General features: G+C 36.5%; 1 protein-coding gene across 2 annotated transcripts in view; it reads left to right on the top strand.

Moving 5' to 3' along the window:
* The window catches only part of ADAMTS18 (ADAM metallopeptidase with thrombospondin type 1 motif 18), a 79,951-nt gene that overhangs the window by 22,357 nt on the left and 32,653 nt on the right, over positions 1–24,941 (top strand). The window contains exons 4-12 of one of the 2 annotated variants that reach the window (XM_074913293.1): positions 6,373–6,655; positions 10,326–10,525; positions 11,279–11,362; positions 12,221–12,380; positions 13,004–13,109; positions 16,523–16,660; positions 18,125–18,278; positions 19,314–19,409; positions 20,378–20,526. In XM_074913293.1, coding sequence (XP_074769394.1) covers positions 6,373–6,655; positions 10,326–10,525; positions 11,279–11,362; positions 12,221–12,380; positions 13,004–13,109; positions 16,523–16,660; positions 18,125–18,278; positions 19,314–19,409; positions 20,378–20,526 — 1,370 coding nt within the window. Of the gene's footprint in view, positions 1–6,372; positions 6,660–10,325; positions 10,526–11,278; positions 11,363–12,220; positions 12,381–13,003; positions 13,110–16,522; positions 16,661–18,124; positions 18,279–19,313; positions 19,410–20,377; positions 20,527–24,941 lie in introns of those variants that run through there. The other variant, XM_074913294.1, reaches the window with a different exon arrangement.

The following is a 24,941-nucleotide window of genomic DNA, read 5'->3' as shown; positions in this document are numbered from 1 at the left end:
TAAGGTTATAGTCTTGCATATTTTTCAGACTACCAACTTAACCCATCCCAAGAGGTGAGTCTACTTCATTACACATTCTCTAAAAAACCAATAATTTATTTAGACTGCTTATATGATGCAGGATTGCTTTGAACAGCCTTTTACTAGTATTGGTTGAATATCCTTGCTTTGGAGGAAAGAGGAATACATAAGATGATTGTTGCCAAACTTAACAGGACTTTATTCTTCCTGGGATTCCTTGGCAAGTGTGAGCAAACTATATCTTTACCCCATATTTAAGGCCTGACCCAAAAGCCATTCTAAACAGCTGGCACTTTGCCTACGGTCTTGACAGGATTTTGTGTCAGGCTGGTGGTGTCTGTGCAGGGGACTGCCATCTTCACATGGATTTCTCTGAGTATTCATTTGAAACAGATGAAATCAGTCACTGTTCTCCAAGCTGCTGGCGATGAACTAGATGTTATAAAATACCATGTAGACACATATATATGCAGTGCTTGAGCTAATAACCCAGTCTTTTTAGCAGCTACATTGCTTTTAGTTTGAGCTGGCTTGCCATCAGCTGCCTCGGAGCATGTACAGAAGGAATGGAGGGCTGATCGCAAACATGAAGATCATTGCTGTACTTTGTGAAGGGGCTAACATTATCTGCTTATAAAACCTGAGGGAAGGTTTTGTAATGATGGTCTTACCATCATTCTGTGGTGGAATCTGAGCAGAGGTACAGGAATTATGGGGACCTCTCCCTCCTCCTTCACATGGTGCAGTACCTTGATATTTGAAAATTGACATCTGCCTAATTCTAGAGGCCAGTCTGAGCCCAGAGGCAAATTCTGGCTGTTGTCAGGTGGCTCTAAGTTGTGTGAATAGTTTTATATTCTCTGGATCTTGATTGTACCCTTTCTGCTTCTAACATGCTCATTATTCCAGTATGGGAAATGCTCTGGCAGACAAAACCCGCAGGTAGGACACCTGAGCTAGGAGAGTTTCTCCTGCAACAGGGGAATTCTTTGGTGGCAGAGATAGGTCTTTTGTGTTTCCTTTGTGGTGCCGAAGTGCCAGAGACTTTGCAGAGCATCAGGACAGAAAATAGGAGTTTGATCAAAATGAACTGTAGCTAAGATAATTTCATGAGTTTTCACCTCAAAGTGAATGAGAAAAGACTCCAATATGCTGTGACATGAGATAGTCCCAACAATACCGTGGTGTGAATACTAGCTATACAGGCATCTTTGACCTCAGATAATTTTAAATAACCAGCAACCATAGTTCCTAGGTCATCTGTCTTATTCTTTATATTTCAAGGAAGTTCTTAATTTGCATGTTTATTTGGTTTAAGTTGAATTAAAACCTGTACTTTATATCTCTGTACTTTACGTGCTGTAACTCTTGTTAAGATGTGTTTGAATCAATGATTTATGTTTTTTAGGAGCTGGACAGTTGGGAAATAACACAACAGAAGTCTTGGATCAATGTCCACTCAAGTCTGTGGAAAGCTTTATGCCGGTTTCAGCTGGCCTTTTGTCAAGTCTTTTAAAACTTTGCATGAATATTTGGAACTATTTAATGGGTGTGAAATGACATTTAACTCTTCCTTTTGAGAGATTTTTCATCTTGAGTACATACACACTCATCTAATGGTATAGACTTCATTGATTTTGTTGGCCATTGGTTTAGCTGCTCTCAGTTAAGACACTGAGACACAAGTGGTTTTTTAACACCTAATGTTATGTATATGCACATAACTCTGAATAAAGCATTCTGGATATAAGTAGCATTCCTTAGACAATGCATGCAAACTTTTTAGCACTTTATTTAGTTGAGATATTCCTGTCTTCATGAAAACTGTAATTTAACTTTGCATCAGTTGGTATTAAGTAGTTATGTTTAGCAGAGACATTGCAGTTCATTTATTCATATGTTTTAATTCTCAGTTTCATTTCATTATGCTTCTTACCTCCTTATTTGCATCTGGTTTATTAAAATCCTGTAACTTTAATATGCATATGGCCAAGCTATTGCCTTTAATTTATTTAGGATGTAACGAAAATGCCTTGTATGCAAACAGAGAACCCACAGTCATCAGGCAAGGGTTTGTCTACTGTCTCAGAACTTAGCTTTGTTAAATTATAAGTAAGAAATATAAGTTCTGAAAATCCTTCAGTCACTGTCACTGCTGTGATTGTTATGGAGGGTCTGTTTTTTGAAGATGCTGAAACTGTGAAGTGAATCAGGTTTACAGGCTGGTAAGCTGCCAAAGGCATCACTCAGAGTCTAAGAACATGGGGAGACAAATGGGAGCAGCCTCTGTGCTATTCCAGTAAGAGGTCAGTGAGACCTGTTAGAAACAGGTATGTTAGTGTGTGACTCTCAAAACCGTTTCATGTGGGTCTAAAATCAATGGAAGAATTACCTGGTTTTGTATAGCTAAGATAAGCTTTCAGTGATTTAGAAAATTCTCCTTATTTTTCAGTTTATAATCTAACTTCAATTAAAAAAAAAAAAAACTCAAAGCAGGTATTTTATTATCATTTCCCTTGTCCAAATTTAATTTTGAGATTCTTCCTCCTTTTAAAACACACTGAGAAAATTGAACGAGTGCCTTACCTTGGTGATAACACCCTGATACTGAGGAATTTCACAAAGATGTATTGGATCTGAAAATTCCATTAGCCCAGAGCTAAGCAAACATTTCATAACAAATAACAAGTGGGAGGAATGCTGCCTTCTCATCTCTTCTCAACTTTCCTTCAAACAAACTGCAAGTTCCTCTAATTTATTGATTCAGAATTATTTGCTAACCACACAGATCAACGTATGTCTTTATGTTTACTTTCCAATGGCACAGAATATCCCTTACAGAAGGATAGCAACTATGTGTTGTGAGGGAAGAACAAGAGAACAGTGAATTCCAACTGAGCAATCCCTTGGGTTTTCCTTCCCACCATGTTCTCACAATTAACTGCTATTATTAGTGATAGCCACAGTGGGAGAGAGAGGGAATAGACAGGAGTCCCTGGTCTTTTTCATGCTGTGTTGTCTAGACTTGGTAAGAATGTTAGATTTTGTCATCCTGTTTCTTCTCATAATTGCAGAGAATCTGAAATAAAAATGAAGTTTTGACCTATCTAACCCTCTTGTTGTTGGGTCCCAAAATTAATGGAACGATATCACCAAGTTCTGATTCAAGGAAAATCGCATGTATACTTAAAGCTATACTGGCAATAGGAAACCTAATGCATAAATTTTAATGACAGTTTTGACAGTATTTGTTCATCTACTGAAGTATTTGTGCTGGATAAACATATTGTATCTAACTCACAATTAGAGAGATGTTGCATGCATTTGTAGAAAAAATTCCCAGAAACGGTTTTTTGGGTTTTTTTTCAACACTTCCACTGTCCAGGAGTACAGACTAGCCAAAATCTGGCCTTCAAGAAACTGGAATTCCTTGGCAGTCTAAAGCTAGAAAAGATGATTCTGTGCTAGTATCCTGCCTTTGTGCTCTGGCATTTCTCAGCTGGCATATTTTCCAGCCAGCATGACCATAGCCATAGGCCACTTTCCTTTACCTAAGGCTAAAATTCAAGAGCCTACAAAAAAAGTATCTAACAGTTATTGCCCAATTGTCCCCTTTGCAGTGATTCAGAGGACTGCATCTCTGTCAGAAGCCAGGTCAGCATTCTCAGCATTACTTTGGAATTACCAAAGAGATTATTTTAATATGAATCCTTGAAACCATCCCATACCTGGAAGAAATGGAAAATGATCTGTGATTGAATGAGTGTCCAGACTGCTCTGTGGCATTCCCCCTTTCTTCTTGACAACTTCATAAAACTAGATGTTATCAAAAAGAAGATATCTTTCATTCACACAACATTTTTCAATTTGGAGGATGTGTCTGATGTAAAACCCAAAGGAAAGAAGCCTTACTGGAGATTTAGGGTCATTTCTGATGAAAAAAAAAAAACAAAACCAAACCCCAAAAAACATCTGTAAGGTACTCAGTCAAGCTATGTAAAGGTGCAGCAATTTACATGCAGTACAGGGCCCAAAATTCAGTTTGCTCCCCCCCACCTCCGATTCTCAATCCACCCTTATAATGTTAAATATAGAAATTACATTTGGGGCTGAAACTTGGTGTACATCAGGGACAGTTTCTTACAGGAAAATGCAGAAAACCCTTTGTTCCATATGGTTTGAATCATTTACAAAATGAATCCTACAGGAATAATTTCAGATGTGGAAACCTTTAAAATGGGGAAATAAAAACCAGATTCACTACATTTCTGTTTTCCAGCTAAAAAAAAATTGAATCATTTAGCAGTGCCCAATTATCAGTGTGCTCTAGAAGATAAAGATTGCCTCTTAGAACCACTTTTAAATTGTGTGATGACACATATCATGAGGATTAAAATATTAGTCTTCCCTACAGGAAAGTACTTTGTCATGACCAAATATGATCTGACATTTGAAATATGCCAACTTATTGCAGTGAGCAGGCAAGTTAAATTCTTGTCAATTATTCAAAGCCTGTCTCTTATTGACAGAGGCAATTTTAACCTTCATTTAGAATGTTAAGTAGATATAGGCTGAGATATGTAATTATGAGTTCATGTTGAAGAAAGGAGTGGGGGCAAATTGTTAATCAGAATATCATCTATGTTTGTTTCCATACTGTTTTTCAGGAGCCAATTAGACCCTCCCAGTTCATAATATGGAATCTCTTCTATTGTCAGAATTAAGGTCACAGTATGATTTTATGAGCACCATTATTAGGCCCCCATGAAAAATGCTTATACTGGGCAGTACTGCAAAGCTACCTTTGATTTGGAAAGACAGAGTGCATTTCCATGGAAAGGGCATAGGGTACGACTACAGACTGTTGAGGACCTGTATATCTCTGATTTATCTTTTCATCTGGAACAGACTTAAAGTCAATTTTAGCGTTAGCTTAGTAAACAATTAAAGCTGTGAAGATTTCATATGTAACTTTCCATTTTCAGTTGCTTTTAATTTTCTGTTGAGTTTTCCTCACAGGAAAACAGTTCTGAAAGTGCAGATAATCCTACAAATCCTTAAGAAATACAATGCTTACGTTAGGCATTCAAACTACTCTCCTGATACCCTTGGCATTCTGGTCCTAGGAGGTTAGGCTAAAGAAAAGCATCTATTTCAGAAGGGAATAGGTGATACATGTCTAATATCTGCATTTTCAAAGAATACTTTTTGAGGTAGGAGGTGGAATCATGATCTGGGAGGACTTAAGATGTCGGGCAAGATGGTTTGCAATTGACATTTGTTTGTCTGCACATATTTTTCTGAAGCATAAGAGATATGTAGTCCTCGTGGGATGTCAATTTTGGCAGGAGGGTGTTGGCACATGGTGGAACCTCACTGATCCAAAACAAAAATCTGTATCTAGTATTACGTATATAATGTAATAGAATTACCTGATGAAACTTCTTCTTGGTTTTTGACTTGGTAAAAAAGGAGTGTTTATTACAACATGTTTTACAAAACCAAGAAATGAAATAAAATCATAACTGATTAATGAGCTGCATGGAAATACTTCCTCAGTGCCACCCACATTTCCCTGGCCCTGATCCTGGAAACACTTCATCACATGTGCAGTTTTATGCACAGATACTATGTGAAAACTACAGTGTAGTTTTCCCATACTTACTTCTGTCTTTCAGGGATCCAAGAAGGAAAACAATCAGAACTTGCTTTCACTGATCAGTAGGAGGGCATAAATTTTAAATTGCTTTTGTGATGATTAAATTGCAGTGAGTTGATTACTGAATGATAGTACTAAAATGTTTAGATATTCAGATAATACTAAAACATTCATCACTTTGTGCTGCTGTACTATGATGTGCTTATGTTTCTACTTAGAGTAACCTTAAATCTGGGATTCCTGTCTGGTCATACCTTGTTCTGAAAAAACCCTGAATCTTAATTCAAATATTTTGTTTTACTGTTTTTGTTTTATGCATTTATTAGAAGTTACATTTTCCAAAAGCATTTTCTTTTTATGTGAGACTGTATATCCTGTACACAAACAAATCTGTACTGTGAAGAATAGATTAATATTACATATGAAATTATTCATGGTACTGTGTGAAGATGCTATGCTGCCAGTCCCACATTTGACATTCTTGTTTTGTGTTTTACCAAATGCGAAACCTGGTCACCTCCAAAGTGAAACAATCCATACTTTAATTGGGAACACCATCTAGATTATATCTTGAGTAAATCTAATTTAAAGGAGCATATTTCCATCTGTCTAGGCTTTGAAGGGAGATCACTTTAAGAGCTATGAACATTGACAGTCTTTTCTCTAATTTGTGGTGCTGTTTCTTTTTTTAGTCAGGTTTGATAAGGACACAGAAGATCGAGTTCCTTATATCTCCATTACCTCAGCAGCTAGCACAGGAGCACAACTACACATCACCTGCTGGACACCATCCTCACGTGTTATATAAACGAACTGCAGAAGAGAAGGTGCACCGTTACACAGTAGAGTCCAATCCCAAATACTTTTCTTTTGGTCATCACAGAATTCACAATTCCCACAAGTATCATGCTCAAGCGAATGGTTACCACCATGGAAGGTTTCAAAAGCAACATTTTTGTGGACGTCGCAAGAAATGTATGTAAGGAAACTTTCTCTCCTTGTTTGAGGTAGTGGCTCTTAGAGACTCTGTGGTGATTCTGAGGTGTGATTCACAGTCACCTTTCTGATGGAGACATAATAATTTTAAATTATACATTTCTTAAGTGAAATAGATGTGAGAAACTTGATTATTATTTTAAATTGATGTCATAATCCATTTTATTAAGCCATCAGAATGTTTAGTTTTCTTATTCTCTACCTAAGGTCCCTTGCCTGATTTTTTGACATTGACATGGTTTTCAGCAAGCAATTCTGCACAATGATGTCCAAGTCCCTGAACTGCTCTTTGTTTGTTTGGGGATATATAACTAATTAGGCTTGTAGATGGAGAAGTCTTCCAAATCATTAATTTCTGAGAGGATAGAGAATAAGTCTTTCAGAACTCACCATCTAATAATGAAATTTTCAGCAACTGAAATCTTCAAAAAGAACCTCCCATGTAAATTGTTTAAATAAGATTTTGGAGCCACCTCTTAAAAACATATGGGAATATATTATCCTGCCAAGGTCTATTCTGAGTCCTTCATTAGGCCCTCAAGTTGTAGAACATTTTAGAGCCCCCTTGGACCCTATATCTGTACTTAGAGCATTCAGTTGACTCTTTTTGAAAGCTGATCTGCTTCTGAGCTGAGTTTTTTAATGAGGGTCTCCAGGACTGCACACAGTATTGAAAACATTGTCTCAGTCCAGTTATATTCTTCCAACTTCCTACTTGAGTTCTGAGAAAATGAGCAGGTTTCTTTTCCAAAAGGCATCTAAGGAAGAAACAGAAAACAAATAGAAGGGAAGGAATGAGAAAGGGGGTAGTGGAAAAGGTGGCTGAGACTGTGGTCTATCTGAGGGTTGAAAACTGCTTATTAAAAATTGATTGCTTCTTCAAAAATCCTTCTCCTTAGATTTGAAAGCTAGACATCAAATGCCAAATGCACAAGCCTATGATTCAACCTGTAAACATTTGCAATCTGATGCAGTTCAAAACTACCACATTACATACTCCCTTTCCCTTCTGTCTGGTTTTTCTTGCTGCCTGCTTCGGAGCAGAGGGTAATGGTGCTAAGTTAGCTCGTCTGCGCTACAGTCTTTTATTTTATTTGCATTGTCCACTGTGGTCTTGTGCCTTATTTACTGTACCCCCTGTGACTGCTTGACCAAATTCAGAATTATTCATGTCCTCTTGAGCTTTTATGTGGTGCTTATCCCTATAATAAATGAGTGCATTTTGAACACTGCATTTTCATAACCTCCTGGGATGTGAGAAGATATTATCATTATTCCTGTCTTATAAATGGGATGCACAGACACAGGAGAGGTCAAAAATAACCATTGCTTCTGCATACCAAATTGATAAACTGAGTTTTTCTTTAAAATACTTACCAGAATATATGATCCTCTAATTATGTATGTGTATCTATATATTCAGTAATTTCAGTTACAGTTATGAGTTCTTAGCTGTATATTCAAGCTGGGTTTATGCTAAATGAAGAACATGCAATTAGCATCCAACTGTGATGAGTTTAGTAGAAGTGATTTACCCATCATTGCTTAGGAACTCAGTGTTGGATGCACTGTTAGGATCCGATTAAGCAAGATTGCATTTAATTACCTTAACCATGAAACTCTTTCTTTTCATATCCTGCAGTCTTTCACCTCATGCAGTATATACCTGTAACCTTCTGAGAGAAAGGAAGGAGGAAGTCTAAAAAACAACATCCTATTTCCATATTCAGTCTTGGTTAATCTGTAGAACAAATTGATCTCATGTTCACTGACTGAATGCAGTCCTACAAATAAAATCACATATGATTGTTTAATTGAGTAGGGGCAAATATAGGATGTAGAAGAAAACATCACTCCAGTAAAAGCAACACCGCTTCTATGAGTATTTGAGACTTTTTTCCTTCTTATTATTTTTTTTTCTTTTCTTTTTAATTTTTGGGTTTTATATTGTTTTTCTGGTCTTGTTCTGAGATCTGGAGTCATATCAGTTTTAAATTTTCAGCAAAATCCAGTCTAGTCACCTGGAATAGAAAATTTCAGCTTGAATGAACAAAGGCATTGAGAATGCAATCTTATGGAAGGCAGTCCTCTGCTCTTAACACTGCCTGGTTAAGGTTAATTTATCCTAACCTAAGAAAGAATCCAAATTTGCTGAACAGTAAGAGGGAAGAGCACACTGCCACTTCAGTGTCATAGAAATAGCTTGTCCCACTCACCATCTTTTAAAATTTCATATGCTGGCAATTTGTAAGCACTAGAGAAGTCCATTAATCATCTTTCAAACTCTTCTTCACAATCTAAATGTTTTTAGATCCTCAGAATTAACTGGACTGGAGTTGTTAAATCATGTTTGAAACATTGCTGCTGCTTAGGTTTTATTAGTAGCAGTGAAGTTAATTCAAGAGCAAAACTCCACTGCACATGGATTTATGAGTCAAATGCCTTGAAGTTGTATTGCCTTCAAAATACTACATGGAAACTGATGGGCCTTGAACTGAACACTTCACTCTTGGGTGAGGCATGTCTTCATGTGCTTCCAGAAGAGAAAAGTTCTCTGAGCTTGTAAAGGACAATTGTTTATAATGAGTGATATATTTTAAAAACTTACTAGCACAGTCACTTGCAATGTTAAATTTAGTTCAGAGTGACTTAGTTCATGAAAGCAACAACTGTTGTGCATTCTATGGTATTCTTGATTTCCCAGCTTGGCATGGAAGAAAGTAGCGTCTGTTTTAGCTCAGTCATTGCAATAACATTCTGATGAGGCAAAGGCAGGATTTTTTTAATTACCTGGGGCTCCCTCACTTGTGTCACATTACATCCTGTGTCAAATCGTATTGTTATCCAAATAGTACGTTAAAGTGGTCTTTGAGTTAACTCTTGATGCAAAGACAGTGTAGGTTTATGCAAAAGAAGCTATAAATAACAGGAGTATATATTTCATTTCCCATTTTCTATCTCTCCAAAGAAATGGAGTAGAGACCATCCTCTAACCATGCCATTGACCATGCTACACAAGCACAGAGGGAAAAAGTTCACCCTGGCAGTGGGGTGTGCGGGCTGGATGTGCACTTTTTCAAGTCAAGCCCTCCTTGCTGTTGCCTGACATTTCCCTATGCTAAATAAATATGTTCCCAGCAGGAATAATCTCAGTGGCAAATTCGCATAGAAGGCTAATGTCAATCACAATAGCAGGCTGGCAGGAATCTTACTTGTGGTGTGTGTCTGCTTTCTGTACTGATGGTGGACATCTGTTGTGGAAAGGACTTTTTTACCAACTGCTATGTAAGTAACACATGCCAAACACCTCAGGAAGTTATCAAAAGGACAGGAAAAATGGAGATATTCTGTTAAAAGTTCTGTGTATTTTTTGCCACAGATGCTACCATTTTATTAGATTAATTCCTTATTTTAAACTGCTTATTGCATATGAATGTGCTTGTTCCATTTCCTTCTCTCCCTGTAGCCATCCTTCCCTCAGGAATGAATCAGGTCTTTTTTGATAAATATACAAGAACTTAGCCATAAGTATTAAATCACATGCTGTAAAAATAATCTAAGACTCTAAACCTGTGATACTTCATTTTGTGATGAAACTGTTCATGGGTGATCTGAACCCTTTCCAAAACTGAGTTTTATTTCCTTTTAGATGCACCTAAGCCACCCACAGAAGAGACATACATTCGCTCAGATGAATATGGGACTTCTGCAAGGTTCAAAAGATCATCTGCTAAAATTCAGAAAAATGGAAGTCTAAATGTTGAAACCCTTGTTGTGGCGGATAAAAAAATGTTAGAGAAACATGGCAAGGAAAATGTAACAACATACATTTTAACAGTTATGAATATGGTAAGATGTGGTGTAACTGAAGTATGTTTTGCCTGTGGAATATTGTTATGTCAGAGTAGGATCTTTCATTAGACAAATAGCAATATCAAAAAGAGCAGGGGCACCTTACACAAGCCTTTCTTCAAGCCTCATCTAATGTATTACTTATATCAAAAAGCTCTTTAAAGATGGATCCCTAGATTATCACAGCTCTGGCAACAGTACTGTAAGGTAGAAATAAATAAAATTGGAAAATATTTAAAATGTTAAGTCTTAAAAGACTTCTTGTGTAGTGCAAAAAAGACAGATACTCTGAAATTGAAACTTTCATTTCATTTACTACCGTGAAGCTTAGTCTGTTTTGTCTGATGTATCTCCTTGGAAAGTTTATTTGAGAAAGCAAAAATTTGTTTTGAAAAAAACAATATAGTTTAACTAGAAATATGTATTCCCTTGTGACTTTGATCTTTAGTTTTGTACTACAAAACTTGAACTTGAACTTTGAACTTGATTACAGTTGATCCAGGAGACCAAGGACAGAACAAAGCCCATTGAAATCAATAGAAGGTTTTCCATTTTTTTGAATAAGTGTAGTGATTTAGGGCATAATTCTTCTGGATTAAACTCTTTTGGATTAATAGCACAAGGTATATAACTCAATTTATATTGAAAATTGAAGCCCAATGTAATAATACATATGTTTAGTCTATCAAAAAAAAAAGTATTATACATGATTATACATAGATGATATTTCCTTTTGAATAATTATTGCAGGTCTCTAGTCTGTTTAAAGATGGAACAATTGGAAGTGATATAAACATTATTGTTGTGAGCCTTCTTCTTTTGGAACAAGAGCCTGTAAGTTGTGTCCGAATTTTTGTGTGGTATGCTTCATTTGATAAGGAAACACTGGAGGTTCCCATGTTATGTACATGAACTTTCATTAGAGGTTTCTTAAGACATAAAGTATGAGAAAAAGCTTAAAATCACAGAAACCTCCAAAATCACTTTCTGCATTTCACTGCTTCTTGGGTTTTGATGTTAAGATCTTAATTTCATATAAATGTTCTTTAGAATCATTGAAATGTTCCAGTAAGATAAAACTTAACGATTTCTAGCATTTTCTTGAAGAGAAATGACTGGAATGAGAAATCTACTCAAGAATTATTCGAATAAATAAATAAATAAATAGATTTTGAACTGGACATTCCAGGATGTGGTGATCAGAAGGTGGAAGGAGTCAAAAGTCCCAAACAGAAGATAGCAAATAAGCAAAGGTGGGAGTGGAGCCAATTCTTTTGCCAAGGGTGCTGAGACAAAAGAAGATAAAATCTCTTTTGGTTAAAGGAAATTTGTGATGGGTTGATCTACTTTTTTAATACTTTTCCTCTACAGCAATCTCTAAACATTTTAATCGCAAGATTGAAAATATTTAAGTGTTCAGCTTCATCAGGAATCAAACACATTTGTACACTGCAGTTCTAATCACTGATTTTGACAATATTCGTGTGTCTCTGGAGAGTTCTAGTTTTATTTTACAACTGATCCATCAACTGAATTGGTCATCACAGGCAGTTAACATGGGTATACATAAGTTTATGTAGAACAAATACGAAAAAGTAATTCCCCTTGCCCTAACTAACTCTTATTCTTTCAATCACTTTTCTCAAATACTGATGGAAGCACCTTATTTCTGTGTCTACGAAATATCTGCAGGGTGGATTACTGATTAACCACCATGCGGACCAGTCACTGAACAGCTTTTGTCAATGGCAGTCTGCTCTGGTTGGGAAGAATGGAAAGCGCCATGACCATGCCATCTTGCTTACGGGTTTTGATATCTGCTCTTGGAAAAATGAGCCCTGTGATACTTTAGGTATGATATAAAAACACATGCTGATAAACTTATGCGTGTCAACAGCAGCATCTTGATTCATAGAGACTGAGATGTTTTAAAATAAAGAAGTCCCATTTTTGAACATAACGTTAGCCTTCTTGAAGAGGAAAGAACAGTATTATTTTTATGTATTTGTCTTTGAGGTACCTAGAAGAAAAAGAGTATTACTAGTATCATTGCCACAGAAAAAGTGGCAGAATAAGCTGTCTGAAGACATCCTTTTCGATTGTCGCCTCTCCAAGGAATATTTTTGATTTTGAGAATATTTCTGAGCCACTCTTATTTTTTTTCTTTTTGTGACTGCTTGCCCTTTTTGAATAGGATTCCTCCCTAATTTGGGAGCAGTAAAGACATAAAGTGGGAATGAATAATCTTTACAAGTAAAGTGTATTTTGGGAGATTAGCTTTGATTTATACTTCTTATACCAGAGTCTCTTTATTGTCAAATAAAAATCTGCTGTACTTCCTCCATGATAAACCCGACAAAGTAGACAACCATCTTCATGCACCACAGTAGACTGACTTGTTAGGACCAGTGCAGATGATACATGTATTTGGAATTCTGTAGAGGAACAAGCTATTCTACTGCTTCCTTCCTTCAGGATTTGCACCTATCAGTGGCATGTGCAGCAAATACCGTAGTTGCACCATTAATGAAGATACAGGCCTTGGACTGGCTTTTACAATTGCTCATGAATCTGGACACAAGTAAGTTTCATGAGTCTTACATGCTCCTTCTATAAATAAATATGTAAGTGAATGGAAACATAGCACCAGTCAATATAAATCAGTTAAACATGGATCACTTATAGAGAGCTATAGAATGATTAAGAATATACAGACCACCCAGCTAATGCATTGGCCTTAATAAATATCATCTCTTCAACAATCATAAAAATAACCACTGTGGGATTTTGACTGATTTTGCTGCCATAGGTGGAGGGACCTTATTCTGATATAGGTACCTCACAACTGTTTCTAGTTTGATGGGAAGCTATAGGCAATTTTAGGACAGAGTCAATACTCTTCACTCGGAGGTGTGTCCTTTAGCATGAAATGGTGAATCAGCTGCCCAAGGTGCTTTCCTAATTTTTTTTTTTTTTTTTTTTGTGATAACCAGAACAAAAATTAAAAGCTGACAACAATAGTTGACAAGCTTTCCACACTGCTAACATGTTCTGGTAAACAAATTGCTCCTAGTATCAGTATGGTTGCTTCAAAAAGAGAAAGGACATTGCAGCTTACAGTATGGACATGTGATCTCTCCGAGTCTCTTAAAGATCTCTTGCCCAGAAGACCCAGTGTTTCATAGGATCTGGGAGCCATTCGTTCCATTCAACCTGTCCTTCTTTGTTCTCTCTACTTATTTAATGCATGATTTGGCTAAAAACAACCTTTGGGGTGGGTTCTGCCTTTCTGTATCTACATTCGTTGCATTCCCATTTGATTTCTATGGCAATAAGACTGTAATTTTCCAAAGTACCTGCTGTCTCTCAAACAAGATCAGTAATAATCTTACGTGGAGCTTAAGCTAGTCTCTGAATTGTTGAATTAAATCTAAAGAAGATGATTAGGTTTTGTTCTCCTGTTTTTTTCCCAGATATTTTTGAATTATTTTTCACAACTTTTTGCATGGTTTTGCTTTTCAGTTTTAACATAGCTCAAGGTGGAGCCTGTCTAACCACTGGAAGTATAGAAGCTTAGTTTCTTTATGTCATACAAACCTGAAATCAAGGGTCAGATAAAACATGGGCCTAGGATCTTTATTTTGTGCAGTAACATTACTGCACAGAATATCTTTGAAAAGCAGTGGTACTGTATTCTGCTGTTTGGTCAAGGCATGAATCCTTCTGATTCTGCATGACTGAATCAGGACTATTTAGTTTTCATTGTACAAATATGCTCTACAGTATATACTATGACCTAATGTCTACATGAGTGACCCTTTCACAGGTTTCTGTACATCTGAAGGGCAACAAGGAATTAAAGAATAATCCAGCTAGTAGTGAAGCCCGTGGGAATTGTGCCAACGTTTTCAGTGGGACCAAATATGTAAAATATATAGTGTTTGATCCTTTTGTCACACTAATGCAATTGCACTGACCTCAGTACATTTTTAATGCCCTTCGATCAGTATTAGGAGAGAATCAGGCCCATAGCTTCTTTCTCAAGAATTATCCCCTTTAGTCTCTTAATTTATTTCCTTCCTTCCTTCCTTCCTTCCTTCCTTCCTTCCTTCCTTCCTTCCTTCCTTCCTTCCTTCCTTCCTTCCTTCCTTCCTTCCTTCCTTCCTTCCTTCCTTCCTTCCTTCCTTCCTTCCTCCCTCCCTCCCTCCCTCCCTCCCTCCCTCCCTCCCTCCCTCCCTCTTTATTTTGTAATTTTTTTTTTCTTTTTCACCTCTGCCTTTGATTTTTCTGTTATTCAGCCTTTCTTTGATATACTTCCCTACTGATGTCTTGATAAAATGCATTTTATCTCCTGAAAAAAATGTGCACTTTATTATCATTTGTTCTTGTTCACGTTCCTGAGACTACCTACTATCTAAGACAACAGAATTCAGTGTCTCTGATACAGAGATTCCTTGGAGGTGCTGAGGTCCACTGTGAATATGTTAACGGAAGGATTTCACAGTAGGACAATGTAGTATACTGTACAGATCACACTCTGATCCGCTGAGTAGCTTCAATTGTTATACATTTTAATGGTTTTCTCTAAGTAGTTTGTGTTTTTACCTGAAAGCTTAACAGTTCCTTTGGGAATTCAGAACCCATTGTGTCAGTGGGTATATAAACTGTAGATTCTTTGGCTGCAATGCATGTGAACAAAGTTAGTATTTTCTAAAGGATTCTAAAACACTAGTTCAGTTGGGACGGTTTTTGTTCATTTATAGAAGGAGCTATATATTTTAGCAAGTTTGGAGCCTCAGCTGGTGGCAACACTTGCAGTAACTCTGATGAGCCTGCAATGATTTATAACAGTAGAGGATCGAGTCCAGTAAATCAGATATTCCCTGCACGTGCACAGATTATATTCATAAAGTCACCAATGTACTACAATGCTGAAGTAACAGATTATGAAATTTCTATTCGAAACACATTGAAATTCACAGATGTCCTGTACAGTGAGTAAATATAAAGCAGTGAAAGGAAAAAACCTGAAAATTAGCTTTATTATATCCATAAATCCCACATAATTTATCATTTTTAACATGGTTTTTATTATTGCTTATTGTTCTTTATATTATCCTAACACCTCTCCTAGTGAAAGCAGGGCCTCATGATGCTTCAGACTAAGCAAAGCACCCAGTAAGAGGCAGTATTCCCACTAAAGAGGCTACAGTCTAGACAAAGTAAATGACGGTGTGTAACAGGAGAGGAAAAGAAAGTGATTTGGCTGAGATTATATAGCAAGTTAGTGGCCAAAATTAGAAAAAGAACCATATTTTTATATTTACACCTTGTATTCTATTCATTCAATCCCACTTCTTTTGCTACAGATTGAATGCAGTTATGTAGTTCCTCCCTCCTATTAGGAAGAGAGTTATGTGATATTCCTACAGCTGTGTAGCACTGATATATCCCTGGATTCCGATCTCCATGCCATTTAAGTTAACAGGCGTTATCACTAGGCAATGAAAGGTTCAGACTGCATGCATGTTTTAAGCCCACAGATTTATAAGCAAGTCTGACTCAACATGAGACCCACTCCATCCATCTCACCACAAAACATCTCTCCTTCAGAAAAGAGAAATGGTTAAACTGTAAAATTTCTGACACAATCTGCAGCTCTGGTACTTACGTGTCAGTGTCTTGTCATTAGCTCACAAGAGCTCCAGTGCGTCACCAGTATGGGTCTTCGTGAAACTTGACTATCTTTTTCTCATCACACAAGTGTATGATGACAATAAAATTTGAATGCTATTAATTAGAGCTTGTTTCATACTAATATTCATTTGCATGGTGCATATGTTTTCATCCCTTTGGAATGAAAGGGATGAATTCCACATTCTCTGTGGAGTTCAAGCATAGAACTGTTACCCAGAAAGTGTTTCTTCTGCTCCAAATTTTGTCTTGCTTTTGATTAATCTAGATTTTCACTCTTATGCCTGGTTCTCTTTTCAGCTTTGGTATGATTCATGATGGAGAAGGAAATCCTTGTAGAAAAGCTGAGGGTAATATTATGTCTCCCACACTCACAGGAAACAATGGAGTGTTTTCTTGGTCTGTATGCAGCAGGCAGTATCTCAACAAATTTCTCAGGTAGGTCAGATGTAAATTTGGGCTGGTGCCAGGGAATGTATCTTTAGTAACAGGGCTTGAATTCTTGAACAGACATAAAAATTGCTTAAGTGTGAAATTCACCTCTTTTAAAATGTGCCCAAACCAATGTGCTATTTGAGCCCACACACTTGGACTTACAAAGCGTATAGGTGGTATGGCATATAAGTGGTTTTGTCCTGCCTCGTTTCAAAAGAATGAATTTCACCCTTCATGAATATCCGGCAGTAATGACTGGCATATCATTCTTTCCCAGGCATTCCTGTCAGCAGCTAGGTTTATTAGAGAATTAGTAGGAAGTGAACACAAAAGAGGGCAGACACAGTGGTACCAAAGTCATTACAAAATGTAAATTAACATTAGTGGCCTTTCTGACTGGATTTTCTCTCTTGATCTAGCTCATATAATGAGTAACAACATTTTAAATTTTTCATATACTGTTTCTGGGGGGAAAAAAAGGAAAAAGTGAAAGATGCCAGTTATTTCTCCAGCATGTTCGCATTACTCAGTGATGCTTTTAAAGGAGCTGGTTTTCGGCCTAAGTTTAATGTCATCAGAATTGTAGCCCTTTCCTGTACAACTTTCCTTTTATTTTGTTTGTTGTACAGGGTAGACCATACATGATTACTAAAATATGTCCAGGCAGTACTAAGACCCAGATCCAATACAGGCATTTTAGATGTTAATTGCTTGGAGAGAGAATCAAGCACCTAGATAGTTCTGTGGATCTGATCCTTGAATTCCAAGTTAGTATCTTAGAGTGGCAGCCAGGAAAGGTGACAGAGTTCTAGTGATTTTTTTCTGCTGCCATGATGCAACATATTCTGAGTACACAAGCAAATTGCAAAGTAAAAGGTCAGATAAGCCTTCCAACATGGAATATGGTCCAAGAGACTTACACTTGGAAAAGAAATCCAGCATAGGGTGACCTTCTGTGTACATGGGTTTTCAAGCATATACAAAGGAAAAAAGTAGACCACGGAGTACCTTTGCTCTTAAGCTGAACACAGCCAACCCAAAGCATGCAAGCTGCAGCAGCCCTCTGTTTGTCAGTCCACACAAAGTGAATGCTGAAATGAGACAGTGTGCCTGTTTGTTGATTCCTGATTTTCGGAATCCATTTAAGGGAAAGAAGTAGACTAGATAACCTTGCTCTTTGTGACACAGGAATAAAGTGAGGAAAAGAATTTGACATCATACTTTCTTGTTATCACAACAGTCCCAAAGCCTGGAAATTCCTGCTTCCTTAAAACTTTGCAGGTCAGGCTACCAACAAGATATCAAGATCTTTTGGTTCCTGCAAGCAGATATTCTCATTTCAGTGTATACCTCTAAAGCTAGTTAAAGGTACTGTATGCCATATTACGTGTTTTTGCTAGTCTGTAGCAAATTAAAATATTTTGATATAAAGATCATAGTCATGATTAATATACTTTCTCATTATAGTACAGCTCAAGCTGCCTGCCTGATTGATGAACCTAAGCAAACAGGACAGTATAAATACCCTGACAAACTGCCAGGACAGATCTATGATGCTGATACCCAGTGCAAATGGCAATTTGGAATGAAAGCAAAACTGTGCAACCTCAGCTTTGTAAAGGTACCTACTGATATACTTTTGAAAAGTTAAAATTACATTAGAGAACTGCAGTACACTAAATAAGTACAAGTAATACAGTGTTCTTCAGAGGCCTGGGCTATTTCTCTACCTTATCTTGCTTGGCAATTTACTTTGAGGGTATTGGCCTCTTTTGAGGAATATCACAATCCCAGGGGAGTTTCAGAAGGAAATGTGTTCTTTCAAGGAGTTATAAGGAGTGCAGTTGAATACATAAAGCCTATGAGCTTCTACAGCCTGCTATGCTAAGGGAAATTAGCAGGCAGTAGAGTTTTGATCAAGACTTGCATGAGGTGTGGGGTAAGGACTAAATTTCTTGTGTTTTGTTTTAGTCATGCATTGACAGCAAAATCTGGAAAAGATCTATAGGGTTATTTTAGAACAATAAAAATGTAACTTATACTCGACTTTGTGATGAAAGGTTAATTCAAAATAACCCATTATTTTAGTGACTGCTACGCTCCTTGCTGATCTCTTCAGAGAAGACATTTTATTAAATAATCTGGAGTGCTCATTTTGAAAAGAAGTGTTGTAATTTCTTTTACTCCTGTTATCATCCTGGAGTATTTTGATTTATTTTATACTAATCACATTTATCAGGTAATGGCAGCTGTGTTTCTTCTACAGCTAATAAACAAAGAAGAGAGAGTAAACAGCACTGTGAAGAGACTGTTTCCAGATATCTCCTGGGTTTTAGAAAAACTAGTCTCTTCAGAGTATTATTAGTCCTTGTAATCTTGATGGAATTTTAGCCTTGACCTTTTAAACACTGTTTTTGTTCTATTATAGTCTCACACTCAAAATAGTTTTAAAAAATATATAGTGAAGCAGTACATAAACAAGATGGCAATATACAGGATATGGCTGTGCTATGAATCTTGAACCCTGGATTTTCTAAATTCAGAAAATTTATATGGCTTTTAAGGTAGCAAAAGCATGTATCATTTGTTACTCTTTCTAAACACCAGGGGATAATGGGAATTATGAGTCCTATGGTGAGCACTTTTTCTTTTTCAGGATATATGCAAATCTCTCTGGTGTCACAAAGTGGGTCATAGGTGTGAGACAAAGTTCATGCCAGCAGCGGAAGGAACAGATTGTGGTCTAAGTATGGTAAGTTCTCTTATAAATTGGACAATGTCATTCTAACTTCTTTTTAAACTGTATTGGATCAAATACCAGTTCCTGTCAAAAACAGTTTTATCCAGATCCCTCCAGGTTTGCTATCATGGACCTCCAGATTGCTCTGTAAAAGATTGCACTGTGATACATAGTCAGGGCTGATCCTCACATCAGCACCTGTCTGATGGTTGGGAGTGATGCCTCTCCCTTTGAGACATGGAATAAGATATATCTGCAAATCTAAATCAGTAAGAAAATCCATTAATTACAGCAGAAGCTACATCAAGGCTTCAAATTCCACTCTGCTATAAACATTCCTTAAACCATAATATTTGCTATACAGACTAAGGCCATCATGCATATTTATCATCAGTGATCACTACTGAAAGAGTCTTATTTGTTTTAGTTGAACCTTCTAATTTACAGTCATCTATAATTGCCCAAAATACTTTATTTTGCTGTAATGTTTCATCCAGTAGAATATTGTTTTTATTTTCAAGTTACTGACAAATGTTTTATTTCACATTTTCCCTTTGTGCAGTATTTCATGATTGAATGATAAAAGGGAGAAATTTTAGCAGAATTTTAGCAGGCTATTTTAAAATTACATGGGAAGTTTTGAGGTTCTGATGGCACAGGACCTTTAATTAACATGGAATTTTTTGGGAAGAGTAAGCCAGAAAACATCTCTCCAAGAGAACAGTTTTGAAAATTTATACCTCAGAGATCTTCAGCTCAGAACTTGGACAAATTTTAGGACAGTATTTATACCACTGTGTGGATCAATGTCCTGCTTCAGAGCCCTTGTCCTACTGTGAATTATCTCACTGAGTTCAAAGGGTGACCTCACATTTATTATAGTTAAGTGCTGGAGCTTTTAAATGTGGGGTTTTTTTCTTTTTTGCATCTATTAGGTACTGCTAACACTGATAGGATATTTTTTGTCATTCTTTTGGCAGTGGTGTCGAAGAGGACAGTGTGTCAAGTACGGGGATCATGGACCCAAGCCTGTGAATGGCCAATGGTCTGCCTGGTCCGAGTGGTCAGAGTGTACTCGCACTTGTGGAGGTGGGGTCACATATCAAGAAAGACACTGCAATAATCCAAAGTAAGACATAGATATGAAAAGGTATTATTTTTATACTAACTATTTATGCTATTAGAACAAAAAAATAAGAGTCCAGTTCTGTAGGGAAATAGTATGTTTGGAAATGTTTCTAAGACCTTTCTCTCACGTCCAGTATGACCAGTAAATAGCTGAAAGACAGAAATATGTCCTGATACTAGAAAGTAGTGGCTGTCTGAAGACTGCTAGAGTACTACAACATCTACAGCCCAACTTTCTCAATTTATTTTGTGACATTACAATTTATCAAATACCTGCAGAAGTAACAAAATGCCACATAGACGTATTCACACCAAATAATTTAAGAGTAAAGGAAAAAGGTCTTAAAAGATATTAAGACTTCTGATTAGATCATTTTATCCAAGATAATAAACAAAAATGTTTAAAGTCAATATCAAAATGTTGTCTTTGTATGTCTGTCATGTTCTTTGCATTCTTTTATGTTTCACAGGTCAGAATAGAGTTGCTGAGCCCTAGAATTGTATGCTAACTCATTAAACATTTCAGGTATTTTCCTCTAGTGAATGTCATCACTGCAAATACTACTATTCCTTATAATTACTTTCCCCATCCCTGGAGGTTTTTAAGAATCGAGTCGACATAGCACTTAGGGATATGGTGTAGTTGAGAACTGTCAATATTAGGTTAATGGTTGGATTGGATGATATTCAAGGTCTTTTCCAACCTAGACGATTCTATGATTCTGTGATACAATACTATTTCAAAGTAAAGGTAAAGTGTTATCTGACCAGCATCTTTCCCTACTCAATTCACTTCAACTTACAAGAAAAAAAGGATTTCACTGTTTTATTTCATACACAGCTTCAACAGCCATAGACACATGTATTCTTCATTGCACACAATAAAAACAGCATTTAAACTGCAGTAATAAAAAACAGAGAAAATATGACACAGTTTATATGAGGCTGTAAAGAAGCCTCACACCTACTATACAGTGCTGCAGTAATAATATCCATGCTTCATATACTATGTTATAGGAAAATGTGAGTTAGTTAAAATAGTCTTTATTGCTCTCACTCAGTCAAGCCAATTTTTGCAGATCTGTAGCAGAGCATTTTCTCAACCTTTTCTATTGTTTCTCAGTGTATTTTGATAAATAAAATTACTTGAGTAGCTTTCTTTATTAAACTATTTAGCAAGAGAATGCAGGGTCTCAATTACACGTCATACATATATTTTGGTCTTCCTTCTTTGATCCCTGTTTCCCTGCTAAATTTGTATGAATGCACATTGTTCTTTGCATTTATTCATAAGCCTTCCCTTGCTCTCCCTGTGTGACAGAAGAATGCCCAGTATTTGAAATGTTTCAGTTTGGTGCACTGTTATAACTTATAATGATTTCCAATGGTCTTCAAACAGCAGCTCTTTAACATGAAGGGTGTCTGTTACTGTAACATTAGGTATTTAAAACTTGCATTCAGAGTGATCTGTCTGTTCTAATTACAGTAAGACTTGATGCAAGACTTGATGTAATCAAGTAAAATTTGATACCACAACTGGATCATATTTATACTAAATTTAATTCTACTCTATTAGTGATGATTTAGTTAGAGCAAAGAGAAGGTACCATAAATCTCTCTCAGAGCTGGAGTGATGATATGACAGGACTATAAATAAGCCATCCACACAACAGTGTATGAATATCCAGGTAGCTGTATTTCCCATCACAGCACTTTTGTATAGATGTGGAATCATCAGAAAAATGATACTATCCATTTTCAGTGTTACACCACATGGAACAATTTATAACCTAGTCACTGTTCATTGTTCACCTCTATAACTACACATAAACAAAGAATAATGATTCCTTTCTTTTTGAACTTATGAAATATTTTTCAGATGTTTATCTATTTCAGTACATACATGTATATTATTTCATATGTAATAGATTTATTTCACTTTTCCTAATTCGGATTTGTGTAGGAGCTAGTGTTTATTTTGTTCAAAAGCTTGATAGAAGTTTTCTGGATAGCAAAATTTTGAGAATGACAAAGACTAAAATGTATTTCTGTAAGAGATTAGGACAAGGGGTGTGGATCTCTAAAGAAGTGATTGGACTCTAAAATTAGGCTTTTAAATAGCTAGTCCGTTTTTCAAACTTACTCCCTATGAATATTGAGGGACATTTCTAGGTTTCCAGTGATTTTAAAGGTGACACATCTTATTAGAAGCTTAAAGACAAGTGAGGAACACAGATTCAGGCTGCTGCTGCTGCTGAAAATCTTGTTACCTGTGTGTATGTGAAATTCTTCTCTTGCAAATAATATCCACCCAATTCAATTTGCTTTCTCTTGACAGCTTTAAGGCAGACCTTGTGACCACACCCAAACAGCCCTGGGTATGGCTTCTGAATTACCACTGGAGTTATGTATGGATTCATACTAACAAACACCTATGGAGGTCATCTGTACAACACAGAACTATACAGATTTGCTAAAATCATTACGTTTCTGTAAATTGTCACAGTGTAATTTCATGGATCTGGTTTTCATACCTCACAACATTTTACAATTGAGGTACTTTTCCAAGGTAGAAATAGATTACATAATTTAATAGTTTAGCTGGGAAAGAACCTGAAGAGTGCCCAAGAGATTTAAATTAATACCTAAATCATATCTGTGGGACCGAATCCTATCCACTTCACAATAGTGCATTGTTCAGTAAGAGTAGAATGAAGTTTTAAGTATGTATGCAATCAAAAGACTAAATCAAAATTGCTTGAACACATCTTTTTAATCTTTTGTGTACAATATCTGTAACAGTAATTACAGACTGATGCAAAGTACTGATGCCATTTAAAATACTGTGAAAGATCTTTCAAATTTATGCAGACAAAAATAAACTAGCTTTGTGATACTATCATAATATGGTCATAATATGAGCAGAAATATTCTCACTTTATTTTATATGATTACAAAACATGAAAAAATAGGAGTCCGGAATTTCAGTCTAATTCCCTTTGTAATGCATAAAATACTTTCCTTGATCAGAACAATTCCAGGATTTCTCACTATGTTGCACTGCAGTGAACATCTATTTCAAATCCATTGCTCGCTCATGAAGTCTATTCTTAAAAGGGTACTGCAGAATTAATTTAAGCTACTTCTGTTCCATTTTAATATTTGAGTCTTGTATGAAGTGGAGTATTTACGTCTTTGCACTTATATTCCAAAGTCATTCTTTGGAGACTTCTTTTGCTGGCTGGCCTTTCTCACTGAATTTCTTACTTTTCCAATTATGCTCAGCAAGGCCTCAGCTCTAACAGCATTATTCATGCAGGCATCCTTACCGATGCATGCCAACACTGGGGAGGTACACCGATGGATGAAAAGTTTAGGCTCTATCTGTATAAGGAGCACTGTGCCACTACAGAAACATTAGAATACACTCTGTGCAAAGTATTCCATTGGAAGTGCAGTTATACTACCAGAGATTCTGTAGGCCGTCAAACCAAAATCTACTGGTGGTATAACCATCACCAATAAAAGTGCAGTTTTGTTTGTGTAGATAATAGTCTTTTCTCAGAAGTTTGATTTTGTAGATCTACATCTAGTTTCCTGTGAATTACTTAACTCTTACTGACATCTTGTTGGTAAAAAATGAAGGTGGGGAAGTTTCCATAATTCTCTGGCCAACAGTTTCAGTAATGGGAGTGTACTGTAATATTAAAATGCTGTAACAGAGCTGGGAAACAGAATGCCTCTTTCAGTGCTCCCTTAGTTTGGTGGAATTTTATACCATCCTCAAATGCAACACTGTGGCTAAAAATCACGATCTAGCCATAAATAATTCTATTATATTGCTTGTTTGGTGGCATTTACTTGGAAGGAGGTTTCTTCTTTTCCTTACACTAAAGCAGTTTTGTTCTCTGGGGCTGAAGGAGGTCAAAAATCATACATGTGCTGAAGCTGTAAGGAAAGTCTGTAGAGAATTGAGTAATGACCCAACAGTTTGGCTGCCTTAACTTAAAGTTCTCACCAATTGCACAAAGTCAACATAAATACTCCCTGACTTCACTGACGTTGAATATCCTCCCTGCCCTTCACAGACTGAATTGCCACCAACCAGGACAGAAAATTTGACTTACTTTTAAGACCTTTGCTGTTGTACTCAGTGTCACTATTGCTGGTAGGTGACCTCAAGAAAAGTCACTGGAGATTGTGGGTTTTTTACACAACACATTTTGCTGGCGCTTTAACGCAGTTTTTAAACAGAGTAGCAGGTGGGTTTCCATGTCTTCCTTTGAAACACTGTTTTGTAGCCCAGAACTCTGGAAAAGGCAGATATTACATACATTGAAAGCTGATTCAAAATATAAAAAACAAGACTCAGCTTAGTTAGAGTGTTAGATATAGGAGGGTTACAACTTAAGAAAG

Source organism: Athene noctua, chromosome 9 (assembly GCF_965140245.1).
Source record: "Athene noctua chromosome 9, bAthNoc1.hap1.1, whole genome shotgun sequence".
Taxonomy (NCBI): Eukaryota; Metazoa; Chordata; class Aves; order Strigiformes; family Strigidae; genus Athene; species Athene noctua.
This window is presented reverse-complemented; position numbering and strand designations above follow the sequence as displayed.